This window comes from Terrapene carolina, unplaced genomic scaffold (assembly GCF_002925995.2).
Source record: "Terrapene carolina triunguis isolate 2854851 unplaced genomic scaffold, T_m_triunguis-2.0 Scaffold62, whole genome shotgun sequence".
Lineage (NCBI taxonomy): Eukaryota > Metazoa > Chordata > Testudines > Emydidae > Terrapene > Terrapene triunguis.
Window position 1 is genome coordinate 27,028,415 of NW_020664413.1, and position 17,844 is coordinate 27,046,258.

General features: G+C 41.9%; 1 protein-coding gene across 1 annotated transcript in view; it reads left to right on the forward strand.

Annotated features, from left to right (window-relative positions):
- GALNT13 (polypeptide N-acetylgalactosaminyltransferase 13) overlaps positions 1–17,844 on the forward strand; it is a 309,560-nt gene that overhangs the window by 139,498 nt on the left and 152,218 nt on the right. Inside the window, exons 3-5 of the mRNA XM_029910591.1 lie at positions 11,466–11,632; positions 13,931–14,138; positions 16,910–17,080. Coding sequence (XP_029766451.1) covers positions 11,466–11,632; positions 13,931–14,138; positions 16,910–17,080 — 546 coding nt within the window. The remainder of the gene's footprint in view (positions 1–11,465; positions 11,633–13,930; positions 14,139–16,909; positions 17,081–17,844) is intronic.

A 17,844-nucleotide genomic window follows, 5' to 3' on the forward strand; every position in this document is an offset into this window, starting at 1 on the left:
CCCCCCCCCCCCCCCCCCCCCCCGAGCACTGCTTTACCACATTATATCCGAATTCGTGTTATATTGGGTCACGTTCTATCGGGGTAGAGGTGTACTTTTTGCTAAAATTCAACCATTGAATCATCTGAAGGAGTATTTCAAAACAGTTAAAAATAGGCTCTTGTGGTGATCTCTGTGTGCCAGCAAAAAGCATTTCTCTTTCCTTAAAATGTAGTCAACATAGTTGTGGTTTATGCATGTTCCAACCATATCTGTAAAAGCAGAAACTAGAGTTTTTATAGCAGCAGTCTGATTCCCTCTCCTTTACCTACCCTGTTATTTACTGAGCTTCACACTCTTTTTTTTTTACTCTTCATTTTTCTAGTATCTCTTATATGAGGATATTGAAGAAGATGCATCCTCTTTTACACAGTTCTTATTAAAGAGCCTCCAACTCAGGAACTTGATTTTTCTGATAGTCTTAAGGCAGGTCTACACTAACCCCCCAATTCGAACTAAGGTACGCAACTTCAGCTACGTGAATAACGTAGCTGAAGTTCGAAGTACCTTAGTTCGAAATTACCTCCGTCCAGACGCGGCAGGCAGGCTCCCCCATCGACTTCGCGTACTCCTCTCGTCGAGCTGGAGTACCGCAGTCGACGGCGAGCACTTCCGGGTTCGACTTATGGCGTCCAGACAAGATGCGATAAGTCGAACCCAGAAGTTCGATTTTCTTTCTGCCGAACTACCGGATAAGTGTAGACCTACCCTTAGAGTCCAGGACTGTTGACATCTAGGGCATGGTGGAAAGCCCATTCCTTTTCTCAAGTGTTTGCTTAAGAGGTTGATTGGTGAGGGTGAAGAGTGTTTCTTTTCTTGGAAATTTTGTATGGCATAAAATGTATGCCTTGAGACATGTTACATAGGATGATTGTATACATTTTTTAAAAAAAGCTATTATAATGTATTTGAGAGAGTCCTGGAACAGCTTCAAGTGATTCAAGAAAAAGAGGTTATTAAAATAAATATGTTGTTTTTCATAAAACATGAATGTAATTGTTCTGTATTGATTAGCAACAGGGTAAGTGAATGAGTGAGTTTGCGTTTTAATGTTATATGGCCATCATTTTTCAGAAGCCATGTGTTGTCCCATAAGAAAAATTAAAAAAATTGTGACGCGTATTTCCTGAATCATATTATTTTTCTGAATAGTCACAGAAAGAGACTTTCTTTGTTCTATGTTTCTTCAAAAATGCAGTAGAGGGTGGTAAAATTACCCCAAATGTGTATAAATTTTAACAACTATGAAACATAAAATATCAGCAATTTTGCAAGGTTCATTAAACATTTTATTCACTGTGTAGTAAATTCAACAGATCTTATATATAGGAAGCATACAAAGGATCAGTATTACAAGTCTTTACTTTTACCTTTTTACTTTTAATTACTTTTATTTTGTTGCTGTAGAGCAATAAAGGGTAACAAATAAATTACCATGCAAAAATCCAAGAAGTCGTCTAAACTACGTATATTTAACACACTTTAGATTTGGTCTTAATACTGCAACATATCTAATACAAGTGTCTAGAGCAGTTGCATTTTCTCATCTTATAGACAATTTTGCTTTTGTTCATGTGTGAGGTATTGTCTTCAGTTGCTTCACTAAAAACATCAATACAATTCTGAAAAGGATAAAATCACAATGTACCAGTTTAACGTAATTTGCGCACAGCCAAGTGGAAAGATGGTAAACAGGTACATACTCTCACTCTGTTTCCATGTTATTCATCTTGGAAAATGTATCTTTTTTTCGCATTTAAACAGCTGTATTTACTACATGTGTATTCCCAAAGCAACATCTGACAACTATACAAGCAAAAGTGATGTTTTTAGGAAAACATTTCAATCACTAGTATATTTCTGACCATCAGAATGGATTGTAAATGACCTGGAGAAGGCAGAGAATGATTCCTTTGTGTTTATAATTACAGGATCAATAGCAGTTGATTTATTCATCACTCTTTTGATGCGGTGCACCTTTAAATAGGAAAAAATACAACATGAATCCTTTTAATCATTTCAGCAATATAAAGTGAAAGGTCTTTAACTTCTGCACATCTATATATAGTACCAAGTGAGTAAAATGTCATTAAATCAAGTGATAAACTGTTCAGAATTAAGACATTGTTAAAGGAGAACTACAGAGATTAATGGCGTTTAACCTTGGGGTGTGGGAGATATTTCTGAGCTCATGAACCTTGAATCTGTACCCTGTAGGACAGGTAGAGTTTACCGAATTACTCTTGCAATCTTGTAAGAAAGATACTCCCTTGTTGTAGGACTGGTAAAATTTTAAAACTCCAGGATTCTAAGCAGTTGTAGAAAACCGTTCTGAAAATATTTTTCCCTTCACCTGAAATTCTGTGCCCTAACAATGTCCCATAACTCCTTATTTGGTGACATCACTAACTCTGTTGGACATGTGTGCTGCATTATATATTATACCATCTGGCAGGTGGTAGTAATTGGAAAGTTATCCTGCCACAAATACTAAGAACGAACATTTGGAAGTCTGGCTGCCATTTATGGTTCCATGATAGTGAATGGTTATTTCAGTTTAGTGAGGGAAAGTAATAATGTCCACTTCAGAACAACATTATTTGTGTAACAACCCCTTGAGAACAGGGAATCATGGTTGAGTCTTTTAGCTTTTATTACTTGGCAACATTGCTATCTGTATATTGCAAGAAGAACTTTGTATGCTGTAATACCTGTACATGCAACTTTACCTTAGAACACCCTATATCCTTTTATACTGTTATCTTCATATATCATTTAAATTTTCTCTTTAATAGTCATATAAAAACTCCACACAGGTTGGTTACGTTTGTTTATGTAACTCTTAGAACAGTACTTTGGTCATCTGGAAGCAAATTTTTTAAAATATAAAGTAATTACATTTTTCATTAAATATGTGTCATTCACATATGGTTATATTAATGTATTTGGGATGAAAATATTTGTTGAAAATTATCAAGTATGTCACTTGTCTGAATTTTATTTTCTAGAACAGTTGGTGTCTTTTATTATAGATTGTGATCATTTTCTATTGCACTTCTGGTAATTGAAAATGTGAATTACAGTAAGAACAAGACTAATGATTATACACCCACTGTGTGTGTAATGTTACTGTTTTTCTTTAATTTTTTTAAAAGTGAATTTAATACTTATGAAAGTGTGTGTGCTGAAAACTAATCAGTCCTAGTTTATCCACCAAACAAGTTTAGTGTAGGTGGTACAGCACAAGCTTCCCATATGGACCAGCCACAAACTTTAATAACCAATTTTTTTTAAACACAACACAAGAAAATTATATAAAAATAAACACAAAATTAAGTTTAAATGCAGGTTTATGTACACATGTTGAGGATAATACACTTTTATGGTATTTGCTTGTGCTTGGGAAACAAATTTGAAATGTTTAGTTAGCTTTAACATTTTACAACATATATCCTTTTAAAAACATTTTGGCTATAATGCATGCCAGAGGACCTCACTCAGTAATTTCTAGTTGAGCTAGAGCATGTCTTTTAGAATAGTAATTAATAGTAAAGGAGTTCTTTATGATTCTGGCTAATACTGTATAATTATACAAGCTGAATGTTTAGTGGATGGGATATATACTGTAAAATAAAGTGCTAAAAACATGGAAGAGAAAAATCCTTCAAATAAATATCCACCTCCAGGAAGGCAATTTATAAAAACACGGATATGTGTTTCTTATTGCTTTTGCCATTATAATACCATGATGAAAATATTTGATAGACTATACAATCTCATTTTAATAGATCGCTTCAAGTAGTTTTAATCTAGTCTGTTTTTGTTTAAAATCAAATACCAATCATTACTGAAATAATAAAAATTGTATAACAATATCAGAAAAAGGTAAAGGAAATAAACAGTCCGAAATAACCCCTTCAACCATGACATTACATTACGAGGGCATTGGTTGTTAAAGTTATGTTGTGCTTTGCATTGAAATCCTTCCATTTCATACTTCATTGACTGAATTTAGTTATCAGGTTTGTCCACAATATATCTTCAGGGGACAATTGAACATCATATGTTTTTAAGAAAACATTTACTAACTTTTGCAAAGGAAACAATGTTCCCTTTCTGAGATACTGCCCTATTTTGCTCACATTTCTTTGGTTACTCTAACTAAACTACCACCATCCCCACAGATGATAATATATAAAGCCATTTTTTTTCATGAACTCTGTAAATTTAAATCATCATTGATGCCCAAATGTATAGTTAATTAGGCCCCCACAGTATTTAGGAAAACAAGGACTAATATGTACCACCTTTCTCCTTGGATTTTAAAGCTCATTAAGCAAATGAATAGCTTGCTGCTCTAAGGCCATGTTGTTTGACTAAATTCCTCAATGATTGCTTCCAAATTAAACATAGCTATAAGATCTGCAAAACAGTTTCCAGTTCATACAAATTTAGCATGATTCCTGCTGGCTCAGCTGGGAGGAGATTCCTTTTGAAGCTCACCTGGCAGAAGAGCTGCTTACTTATCACAAAGCTCCTGGTTTTACTCTCCTGCAATAATGGGCAAGATATACCACATGGATGAGACAAGCAATCAAGAGAGGTTCTTTGCTCTGGTTTCTAGAGCACACTGTGGACTTGTGACTATAATACGGAAACCAGTGGACTAATAGATTTTTTTTCTATATTTCATACCTGGAAATGTCACCCTTAAATTTTGAAGGTTGTCATTGTGACTCTGTTTTATGTAAGTTTTCATGTCAGTGAAGCAATAGAAAGTTTTACAGAGAGTTTTGTTATGATAAGTGTGGGGGAAAGTACATGGATGATATAATGTTTCTTCAGTGCCCTAATTCTGTCATTCTTCTGACTCCTAAATCAAAAAGTAACTTGACTGACTAACCCAGTGTAAATACTAGGGAGATAGCACAAGATATAGTTTTATTTGTACTGATTTTCTGCGGCGTGGTGAGTATTAAAATATTATGGACCACAGAGATACATTGCTCTTGTGTGAGAATTATAGCACACCAAGTCAGAAAAGGCCAGTAGACTACAAAAGAGTTTCTCTGCTTGTAACATTAGTTAATATACATTTTCAGATTTAAAACATTTCAAAGAAAATGTTTAAAGAGGAATGTATAAACATGTTCTTAGCTTATCTATAGTAAACAATCATTACCACGTATAGGCCTCGGGACAGGTAAGCATAGGGTGACCAGCTTTTCAAAATGCAAAAAATGGGACACATGCAGGAGCCCCGCCCCGTGACCAAGTCCGAAGCCAGACAGTAGTAAGAGCCACCCAGGGAGCGCGGGTTGCTGCGGGATCCCTGAACCCTCCACCTACCCTGGGTGTGGGACCATAGTATCTGTGTCCAGGGGCAGAGCCTTGGGGGGGAAGAGGAGCAGCAGGGGGCAGGGTCTTGTGGGGGGGGGGGGGGGGCAAAGGCCCACCTCAGCCCCTCCCCCCCCAAGAAGGGGCTGGCACTGCCTCTGAGCCTCAGGCAGGCATGGATAGGCACCGCAGGGAATCCAGAACAAATGTCCCAGAGTCATTCAGCCTGGGACTTGAAATGTACATTTTGGGACTATCCCGCCCAATTAGGGATGGGTGGTTACTGTAGGTAAGCACTGAACTTGCAGGTAAGCATGTGTTTAAGTGCTTTCTTGAAATCGGGATCACAAAGATGAAAATAGAGCCATAAAATGACTTTAAGTTTAGCTAACATTTATCAATATATCTAAAAGATTTTGTTAAGTAGCAATGCTGAAAATATTAGAATGAAGTGTCTTGGCTTTGACGACAAGTACTGTTGGTATTATAATATCTGCCCGTGCATGTGAAGTGCACATATTAGAGATGGGTTGAGGAGACTGTATTTTGATTTGGGATTTGCAAAATGCCTCCGGTGAATTTTCTTTACTGAAACCAGGAGTGGTTGGTATTTAGGGTTCCATTATGTGACTCCCCCACCCCCAAATTTTAGAGGATGGAGATAAAAGGTTTTAGTTCCATCCTTCTGTATAATGGGCAAACTGGAGTTTTTTGAAAAATATTCATTTTTAGTTTTCAGTTTTAAAAAACTTCCAGTGTTGCTCAGTGCTGGGTCCCATTTTATCCAAGCTGTAGGACTTGATGGGTCGGGTCATCGTGTGTGTGTGTGTGTGTGTGTGCGCGCGCGCGCACTGCATTATTTCTTGGATGTAAATGCTAATTCTTCATATGATTCTATGATTTGGGAAATCTGGTACAAAATTTTATTTGCAGCTTTAGGGTGTGTCTACACTACGAAATTAAGTCGAATTTATAGAAGCCGGTTTTATAGATATTGGTTTTATACAGTCGGTTGTGTGTTTCCCCACATAAAATGCTCTAAGTGCATGAAGTCGGTGGACCGCGTCCACAGTACCGAGGCTAGCGTCGACTTCCGGAGCGTTGCACTGTGGGTAGCTATCCCACAGTTCCCGCAGTCTCCGCTGCCCATTGGAATTCTGGGTTGAGATCCCAATGCCTGATGATGCAAAACAGTGTCGCGGGGGGTTCTGGGTACATGTCGTCAGGCCCCTCCCCCTCCATCAGAGCAATGGCAGACAATCGATTCACGCCTTTTTACCTGGGTTTCCTGTGCAGACAACATACCACGGCAAGCATGGAGCCCGCTCAGCTCAGCTCACCGTCACCATATGTCATCTGGGTGCTGGCAGACGTGGGGCTGCTTTGCTACACAGCAGCAGCCCCTTGCCTTTTGGCAGTAGATGGTGTATTACGACTGGTATCCGTCATAGTTGTATTCCAGCTCAATCAGAGGCACCTGGGCAGACATGCTTTGTCTCCTGGAGACTCAGTCCTGCCGGCAGTCCTATTGAACTGTCTTGACGATGATGGCTAGCAGTTGTAGTACAGTATCTTCTGCCAAGCACCCAGAAGATGCAGAGGGCTATCAGTCATGCTGCACCGTCTGCTGCCAGCTTAAGATGTAAAAAATGGATGTATTCATTTGCTTCCCCCTCCCTCCATGAAATCAACGGCCTGCTAAACCCAGGGTTTTGAGTTCAATCTTTGGGGGGGGCCATTCTGTGTGACAGTTGTTTGTGTTTCTCCCTGATGCACAGCCACCTTTGTTGATTTTAATTCCCTGTACCTGTACGCCATGTCGTCAGTCGCCCCTCCTTCCCTCCGTCAGTTTCGCGCCTTTTTTCAGACCAGACGCCATAGCACTGGGATCATGGAGCCCGCTCAGATCACCGCGGCAATTATGAGCACTATGAACACCACGCGCATTGTCCTGGAGTATATGCAGAGCCAGGATATGCCAAAGCAAAACCAGGACCAGCCGAGGAGGCGATTGCAGCACGACGACGAGAGTGATGAGGAAATTGACATGGACATAGACCTCTCACAGAGTACGGGCCCCAGCAATGTGCAAATCATGGTGTTACTGGGGCAGGTTCATGGCGTGGAACGCCGATTCTGGGCCCGGGAAACAAGCACAGACTGGTGGGACCGCATAGTGTTGCAGGTGTGGGACGATTTCCAGTGGCTGCGAAACTTTCGCATGCGTAAGGGCACTTTCATGGAACTTTGTGACTTGCTTTCCCCTGCCCTGAAGCACCAGAATACCAGGATGAGAGCAGCCCTCACAGTTGAGTAGCGAGTGGCGATAGCCCTGTGGAAGCTTGCAACGCCAGACAGCTACCGGTCAGTCAGGAATCAATTTGGAGTGGGCCAATCTACTGTGGGGGCTGCTGTGATCCAAGTTGCCAGGGCAATCAAAGACCTGGTGATATCAAGGGTAGTGACTCTGGGAAACGTGCAGGTCATAGTGGATGGCTTTGCTGCAATGGGATTCCCAAACTGTGGTGGGGCGATAGACGGAACCCATATCCCTATCTTGGCACCGGAGCACCAAGCCACCGAGTACATAAACCGCAAGGGGTACTTTTCAATGCTGCTGCAAGCCCTGGTGGATCACAAGGGACGTTTCACCAACATCAACGTGGGATGGCCGGGAAAGGCACATGATGCTCGCATCTTCAGGCACTCTGCTCTGTTTCGAAAGCTGGAGGAAGGGACTTTCTTCCCGGACCAGAAAATAACCGTTGGGGATGTTGAAATGCCTATCGTTATCCTTGGGGACCCAGCCTACCCCTTAATGCCATGGCTTATGAAGCCGTACACAGGCAGCCTGGACAGTAGTCAGGACCTGTTCAACTATAGGCTGAGCAAGTGCTGAATGGTGGTGGAATGTGCATTTGGACGTTTAAAAGCGCGCTGGCGCAGCTTACTGACTCGGATAGACCTCAGCGAAACCAATATCCCCATTGTTATTGCTGCTTGCTGTGCGCTCCACAATATCTGTGAGAGTAAGAGGGAGACATTTATGGTGGGGTGGGAGGTTGAGGCAAATCGCCTGGCTGCTGATTACGCACAGCCAGACACCAGGGCGGTTAGAAGAGTACAGCAGGGCGCGGTGCGCATCAGAGAAGCGTTGAAAACGAGTTTTGTGACTGGCCAGGCTACGGTGTGAAACTTCTGTTTGTTTCTCCTTGATGAACCCTCCGCCCCTGCCCCCGGTTCACTCTACTTCCCTGTAAACCAACCACCCCACCTTCCCCTCCCCGCTTCGAGCACCGCTTGCAGAGGCAATAAAGTCATTGTTACTTCTCATTCATGCATTCTTTATTAATTCATCACACAACTAGGAGGATAATTGCCAAGATAGCCCGGGATGGGTGTGGGAGGAGGGAAGGAAAAGGACACACTGCAGTTTAAAACTTTAAAACTTTAACACTTATTGAAGGCCAGCCTTCCGATGCTCGGGCAATCATCTGGGGTGGAGTGACTGGGTGGCCGGAGGCCCCCTACCGTGTTCTTGGGCGTCTGGGTGAGGAGGCAATGGGACTTGGGGAGGAGGGCTGTTGGTTACACAGGGGCTGTAGTGGCGGTCTCTGCTCCTGCTGCCTTTTCTGCAGCTCAACCATACGCTGGAGCATATCAGTTTGATGCTCCAGCAGCCAGAGCATCGACTCTTGCCTTCTGTCTGCAAGCTGATGCCATCTATCATCTTCAGCCCGCCACTTGCTCTGTTCAGCCCGCGATTCATCCCGCCACCTCTCCTCTCGTTCAAATTGTGCTTTTTTGCACTCTGACATTGACTGCCTCCACGCATTCTGCTGTGCTCTTTCAGCGTGGGAGGACATCTGGAGCTCTGTGAACATATCATCCCAAGTCCGCCGTTTTCTCCTTCTAATCTTCGCTAGCCTCTGTGAAGGAGAAACATTTGCAGCTGGTGGAGGAGAAGGGAGAGGTGGTTAAAAAAGACACATTTTAGAGAACAATGGGTACACTCTTTCACGTTAAATTTTGCTGTTCACATTACATAGCACATGTGCTTTCATTACAAGGTCGCATTTTTACCCTCTTTTATTGAGGGCCTGCCACTTTGGTGTGAGAGATCACTCACGCAGTGCCAGGCAACAGAATTTGGCTTGCAGGCAGCCATGGTAAGCCACAGTCTTTTGGCTTTTTTAACCTTCATAACATGTGGGAATGGTTTCAAACAGCAGCGCCCTCATTTCCCATACCAAGGACCCATTGGGTTGGCCATTTAAAATGGGTTTGCAATGTAAAAGGAGGGGCTAGGGTTTCCGGGTTAACATGCAGCACAAACCCAACTACCCCCCCCCACACACCCAATTCTCTGGGATGATCACTTCACCCCTCCCCCCCACCGCGTGGCTAACAGCGGGGAACATTTCTGTTCAGCCGAGCAGGAACGGGCACCTCTGAATGTCCCCTTAATAAAATCACCCCATTTCAACCAGGTGACCGTGAATGATATCACTCTCCTGAGGATAACAGAGAGATAAGGAATGGATGTTGTCTGCATGCCAGCAAACACCGGGACCATACGCTGCCATGCTTTGTTATGCAATGATTCCAGACTACGTGCTACTGGCCTGGCGTGGTAAAGTGTCCTACCATGGCGGACGGGATAAGGCAGCCCTCCCCAGAAACCTTTTGCAAAGGCTTTGGGATTACATGAAGGAGAGCTTTCTGGAGATGTCCCTGGAGGATTTCCGCTCCATCCCCATACACGTTAACAGACTTTTCCAGTAGCTGTACTGGCCGCGATTGCCAGGGCAAATTAATCATTAATCATTAAACACGCTTGCTTTTAAACCATGTGTAATATTTACAAAGGTACACTCACCAGAGGTCCCTTGTGTGCCCTCAGGGTCTGGGAGCACGCCTTGGGTGAGTTCGGGGGTTACTGGTTCCAGGTCCAGGGTGATAAACATATCCTGGCTGTTAGGGAAACCAGTTTCTCTGCTTCCTTGCTGTGAGCTATCTTCATTGTCTTGATCATCATCATCATCATCTTCCGCATACCCCGAACCCGCTTCCCTGTTGCGTGTTTCTCCATTGATGGAGTCAAAGCACACGGTTGGGGTAGTGGTGGCTGCACCCCCTAGAATGGCATGCAGCTCCGTGTAGAAGTGGCATGTTTGCGGCTCTGCCCCAGACCTTCCGTTTGCCTCTCTGGCTTTGTGGTAGGCTTGCCTTAGCTCCTTAATTTTCACGCGGCATTGCTGTGCGTCCCTGTTATGGCCTCTGTCCTTCATGGCCTTTGAGACCTTTTCTAATATTTTGCCATTTCGTTTACTGCTACGGAGTTCAGCTAGCACTGATTCGTCTCCCCATATGGCGAGCAGATCCCGTACCTCCCGTTCTGTCCATGCTGGAGCTCTTTTGCGATCCTGGGACTCCATCATGGTTACCTGTGCTGATGAGCTCTGCGTGGTCACCTGTGCTCTCCATGCCGGGCAAACAGGAAATGAAATTCAAAAGTTCGCAGGGCTTTTCCTGTCTACCTGGTCAGTGCACCTGAGTTGAGAGTGCTGTCCAGAGCGGTCACAATGAAGCACTGTGGGATAGCTCCCGGAGGCCAATAACGTCGAATTCCATCCACACTACCCCAAATCCGACCTGCAAAGGCCGATTTTAGCGCTAATCCCCTCGTCAGAGGTGGAGTAAAGAAACCGGTTTAAAGGGCCCTTTAAGTCGAAAGAAAGGGCTTCGTCGTGTGGACGTGTCCAGGCTTAATTCGATTTAACGCTGCTAAAGTCGACCTAAACTCGTAGTGTAGACCAGGCCTTAGTCTTTTTGCTGATACTTTTTCCTAGCCAGAATACAGTATTCAAGACCCTATGCCTGAGAATCTGTGTGATTTGTTTTGTTTTGTTTTTTGAGGGGGGCATGGATGGAGGGGAGAGAGTCTAGAGAGATTCATATCCTACGGAACGGTGAGCTGTCCAGCAATCTTGAAGCTCAATTTCCAGAACTTGATAACCTGTCATCTTGTTATATAGCACTGGAGAATGAATTTATAAAAAGATTCTTATCTTTTTTCTCTTTGGCAGATGCAAGACAAAAGTCTACCCTGATGAACTCCCAAATACAAGTGTAGTTATAGTATTTCATAATGAAGCCTGGAGTACTTTGCTTCGAACTGTTTACAGTGTTATAAACCGATCCCCACACTATCTGCTTTCTGAGGTTATCTTGGTGGATGATGCCAGTGAAAGAGGTATGACCCTTGCTCTAATTTTCTTATGGATAGTTATAATAATTTGATAGATTTAAAATGTACATATTTTGTTAGTGTCACATTTGAGAACCCTGCAGAACGGATTGTAAATCAATAGAATTTTAACCAGTAATGAATTTGACCCCCAACTCCAGAGAGGCGCAGTTTTGATTGTTTCCTGGATTAAGTAGCTCAGTAATAATGGTGTTTTTCAGTGACCATGTTGGACAACAGGATTTTAATGTATTTGGGAAGGTGCTAAGACATGGACGTTCCTGTAGCAGTAATTGACAAATATTCTGACTGGAATTGAATGTTTACAGAGAGATTTGTGAGAGCTGTGCCAATATTCCCAATAAAAAATATCATGAAGAATATAGTGTCCTATGTCTCTGTCGCTCATTTCTCTCCTAACAAGGAAATGACTCACCCGTGAGGTTTAAACTTGCTTGAATGTCAGAAGCTCGAACAGTTTCCTCAGATTACTCTTTGGTTTTTGTTTTTAATTTATTTTGTGCCTGAGTTTCACATAGCCTCAATTACTGGTTTAAAAAACTATTTGAGGGTAGAAAAAGCAGTTTTCAGTAACAAAAACTGCTTTTGACAATGTTAATGTTTTAGAAATAAAAAAATGCTAAAATAATGGAACTGTTAAAAAGCCAAAAAATGTCAGTGTATTTGCTTTGGATGTCAAAATGTTTGCACAGCACTGCACCATGAGGACTGCAGGATTTGGAAGCTGTGTTGCCTGATTTCTCTATGGGTTCCAAAACCTATCCCCCAAGGGAAACCTTCAGCAAATACTGCAAGATGCACCTCAAAGATTTTCCTGAGCCTTCTGTCCTCCTCATAGAGGTTTTACCATAGGCAGGTGTGTTACTGTCCTATATCTTCAGCGGTGTAAAAATAAATGCAGGGGAATTTGAAGCTTATTGCACAGTATGAAAGGTACTGTCTTTTTTAATCCACTGATTAGCTACAGCATCAAAGCATGTTCAGCATTATATAGCTGTCACATTATATCAGGCGCAGGGCTGTGCAATTATTTTGACATGCGAAGCAACTGAATTTTTTTGGCTTTCCCCAGTTCCACATTTTTAGCATTTTTTTCCCTTCCAAAATATTAAAGTGGTCAAAAGCCGTTTTTGTGACTGAAAACTTCCCTCCATGCAGTATGGCTCCCTTACTGGCATCCTCTACTCTGTGAGGTGTTCCCCTTGGAGGGATTGCAGTTACAGAGCTGATGTTTAGTGCTGCCCTAAGTAGCATTAACATATACATGGCTACCCAGCTACATATCCCTGTTTCAAAGGATAGAGGGGAACCACACGCTCTCTCCCTCACACTCACAATGTGCAGCTGTTACTAAGGGGTTTTGGGGAGGGAGAAGTATGTTGCACTGGCTTCTATCTTGCTTCCACTGCTCTGGGTTTTTCCCCCTAGCTGGACTTTTTGTTGCTCCCTTCCAAATCAGACATCAAAGAGAAGCACGGTGTCAAAGTACTTAACATGACCCTCATACATAGGGAAATGGTATGTTATGGAAGCTCCCAAACTGCTGAAGAAGCTTATTAAAAGTGGATTTATTTGAAAATTAAACTTAGACTCTACAACAAGGGTCGGCAACCTCTGGCACGTGGCTCGCCAGGGTAAGCAACCTGGCGGGAAGCCACGGCCAGCACATCCCTCGCCCACGCTGCTTCCCGCAGCCCCCATTGGCCTGGGGCGGAGAACCACGGCCAGTGGGAGCCACGATCGGCCGAACCTGCCGACGCGGCAGGTAAACAAACTGGCCCGGCCTGCCAGGGTGTTTACCCTGGCGAGCTGCGTGCCAGAGGTTGCCGACCCCTGCTCTACAACAAAATAGCAAAAACATATATTTAATCAAAGTACACTTTTCTGGATTGAATTTACACTCAGCTTTGACTGACCAGTGCTATAAGTAGGAAATTAATCATAATCTTTTCCATTTGAAATCTTTTATTTGCATGGTGGTCTTATGGGACCCATTTAACCAGAACTATATTGCAATCCTAGAATGTGAGCAGTGTCCTAATGTAAGCCTCCATGACCTGGAAACTTATCTCTCATTCTTCAGAAAATTGACAAACATGTCTGTATTTCCTGTATTGTGCTTTCAGGACCGTTGGTCTTTCAATATTCATGCATGAGAATGTTGTCCAAGAATTACTCTGAGTGACCAGTATGATGCATTACTGTTCTATTTTGAATCCTCACTGACTGCTGAATCTAGTTTGAACAAAAGTTTTTCTTGTATTTTTAAATTGCATTTGGCAGATTTTCTGAAAGCCTCATTAGAAAATTATGTGAAAAATTTGGAAGTGCCAGTAAAAATTATTAGGATGGAACAACGGTCAGGACTGATCCGTGCTCGGCTCAAAGGAGCAGCGGCTTCTACGGGCAAGGTCATAACTTTCCTGGATGCACACTGTGAATGCACTTTAGGCTGGCTTGAGCCCCTGCTGGCAAGAATAAAGGAAGACAGGTAAGGATGGATATATGTTCTTCTGCCTGATGACAATGCCTACTACACTGCTCTAGTTAAGGGTCTGTCAGAGTTTCCATTATAACCCTTTATTTTCAGTGTGATTATATCTTGGCTATAAAAAGAATCTTCTTTGGCCTGAACACACTGAAAACAAGTCATCAACCCGACAACATTTTTTAGTTTAAATAAATGGTTCAGTACTTTTTCTCTTACATTTAATTTCTCAATAAATATTTTTATCGGGTTAAGATGCTTTAATAGTTATTGTATCTTTATTCCTACAGGGTCTCTGTTACTGGAGCTCGTAATAATAGTTAATAAATGAAGCCTTTTATTTCTGTGGCACCTATCCAATCTTTGGTTGGCAAACTCACCTGCCACCTTTGTTTGGTTCACGAGTGCTTGTGTATGCGATGCATTCCTCCACTCTCCCCATCTGTTCTCTTCTTGTGAGCTCACAAGCAATTGGAATTTATGCTTATCCTGTCTTCCAAGTGGATGGTGCAATGTGTACCTGCTCAGTTTATGTGCATAAGTGAATCCCCAGTCAAAAACAGAAATCAGAGCCCGAAAGCCTTGCTATCATCACTTTTCGCTATTGCTCTAAAAAGCAAATTCCATACACTTGTGTTTCATGTTGAGGAAGCAACTGTGGATGTGTGTGTGTGTGTATGAGAGAGAGAGTGAGTGAGAGAGAGGGGAAAAAATACCTGCTTGCCTGCCTATCTATCTACAAACTCTGTTGTGTTCAAAGCCAAAAAAGACTCTTTGCCTCTATTTGTGAAGCAGATGGACTGCAAGAGATCGCCACAAAATGTTCCCTGAGTGATCCAGAGAGCAGAGGGGCAACAGCAACCAGTTACTACAGCAGCTGCTGGGGTTAAAGATGGGTGGAGTGTCTCCTGTGTTTGGAGGATGATGGGTGACTGTGGGGAGGAGGGCAGATGTGTTAGAGTAGGGGGACAGGGCTATGCATTGAAGGAAAGCAGCTTCACTGCATCAATTGAATGCTGCAGCAACAACTAAAGAGTCCCCCCCCCCCATTTGTGTAGAGAAGGGATATGGGGTTTATGTGGAGAGTGTCGCTACAGAGGAGAGGGTATAGGGAAAGGAGATGGGCGGGAACTGTTCATATATGTAGGGAACAAAGGAATGGAGAAACTTTATAATATCAGTTCAGTTTTACTCTTGGGGTAAGAAATGCAGCAATGTCTCTGCAGGGCTGGCTCCAGGGTTTTTGCAGCCCCAAGCGGCGGGGGAAAAAAAAAAAAAAAAAGGCTGCGATTGTGACCCGCCGCCGAAGAGCCCGACGTGCCGCCCCTTCCCCTTGGCTGCCCTAAGCACCTGCCTGCTGAGCTGGTGCCTGGAGCCAGCCCTGCGTCCCTGCTTGCTTGAAGGAGGGAGATGTCTGTGCATGGGGATAGGAATCAGCAGTCTGATCTGGTGTTTACTGAGGGTGTGTGTCAAGGCTGCATAACTCACTGTGTAGTGCATCTAAGCTTGCTGCTTCTCATTTAATGGTCTTCCCCCTCGCATCATCATCTCAGTGACCCCAAGTGCTAGGAGATAATGAAATCACCTGTGTCTGAACCAAACCAATTTAAAGATAATCTTTTGTGTGTGTGTGAGAGAAGACCACAAATGCACAAGAGGCATGAAAGAAAGCTGACTGTTGCACCCTTATGGATGCCGTTTAATATAATATGCTTTACTAATTGTTTACAATAATTTGTATGCAGCTGTTATTGGAGTGTTAGAGAAATGCACAATCTTTTAAATTGTGGTGCTCTAATTGCATATTATTCTAATGTTTCACTAATGTATAGGGGATTTTTACAGTTTACGTTTTGACCCATATGTTATAAACAATGTTAAAAATTATGAACTGATAAAACATCAAGCATAGCAAAGAGAAAAACTATCTCACTGGGGATAAAATAACATATGGCACCCATTGCAGAAAAGTTAAAGCTATGTGGTACAGAGGTCCGCTTGGCACAACAGTAGCAAAATTTAGGTGTATTTCAAAATCTGTCTGGCTCAGTTGTGGGGTTTCTCTTTAGCTAGAGCCCATACTGATACAGAGGACACTGAGAAACAAGTTGTTACTCTGCATAGTTTCAAGCAAATACACAGATTATGCTGTGTATGGACATTATGTAGTCTGTACCATGTATGGCCTTCTAAGCTGATATTTTGTTAACATGGACATCAGCTTGAAAGTCAATTAAATCACTCTATTATAGAATATTGAGCAATGGAAATATGTACAAAAGCCCCAGAAAAATACTTGTACAGAGTAAGTGATGAAATGATAATGAAATGTTTCCTTAAGGTTTCAGGTTTTATTCCAAATTCATGACAGATTTGCTGAGGTTTGAGTGAACCTAGATGAATTTTTGACCTAACCTGCACCAACTTAATGCGTTTGGATGGAAACTGTGGGGGACCCCCTAGTTGGTTATCATGATCTAGTCCTGAAATCTAGTAGCTTAAAGCTGTGCTGTGATTTGAAATTGGGAGGCTAAACTTGGAGAGAAACCCAGGAAGTGCAAGCCTATGTAAACAGAAATGGGGGGAAAAAAGGGTTTGTAAAAAAAATCTGACAACTAGAGAATTAATTTTGCATAATCCTGTTTCCAAATAAAAACTCTAGCGTGGGTCTTGATTTGTATGCAGAGAAGCCACAACAGAAAGGGATCTCTAGCATATTAATATGCATTAAAATTGAAATTTCTTATTTTAATAAATAATATTTTTTCTTATAGAAAAACTGTTGTCTGTCCAATCATTGATGTGATCAGTGACGATACATTTGAATACATGGCTGGGTCAGACATGACATATGGAGGGTTTAACTGGAAGCTTAATTTTCGCTGGTATCCTGTTCCTCAGAGAGAGATGGACAGAAGGAAAGGAGACAGAACCTTGGCTGTAAGGTAAGGAGACTGGGCAAAGGATGCTATTGTATTATCTTTAACTAAATTGCATAATTGTGAGCATTGCAGTGTTTTATTTGTGGGTAATCATTTTTAATTATTAATACTTTACTGAAATTAAAATGTATACATATCCAAAAAGCATAAAGGTGTGGTACACCTTTTAGATTAAAACAATAGAAGACCATTTTCTCACCTATTCACAGCACTGCAATATCGTTATCAGAATTGAGCAAATGCCTTAAAGTTCTTCTGTGAGTATTCAATAAAATAAAAAATGAATTTGTTTGGATATGTTTGTCCACTTTGTATTAATTTTCTTCAAATATGCTAGTGAAGAAGTTTATTGGCTAGCATGTTCATGAAAACAATGAATTTTAAGCTATTATTAGAAAGCACTTGTGGAGAATAACTTCTGAACTTGTAAAATTCAAATATTTTCCCTAGAAACTTGATTCTAAAATTCATGCTCTTCTAGTCAGGGAACAGAATTGATACCTACAGTACGTGTCCTATCAAATCTAACAAACATATCTCTCATTTCAGTATTGACTACTGTCAATGAATTGTTCATGATTGATCTACAGACTAAGAATTAGTTGTAAAAAGTATTTGGTGACTCACTTTAACACATTTGAGAAACTTGCTATCAGCTTGTAGAAAATTTGTGAACAGGAAAAAAAAAGTGACATTCATTGAGGAAATTATTTGCTATGGATTATTTGCTCAACTCTAATAGCTATAATGGTCCTCATGACAGTTAA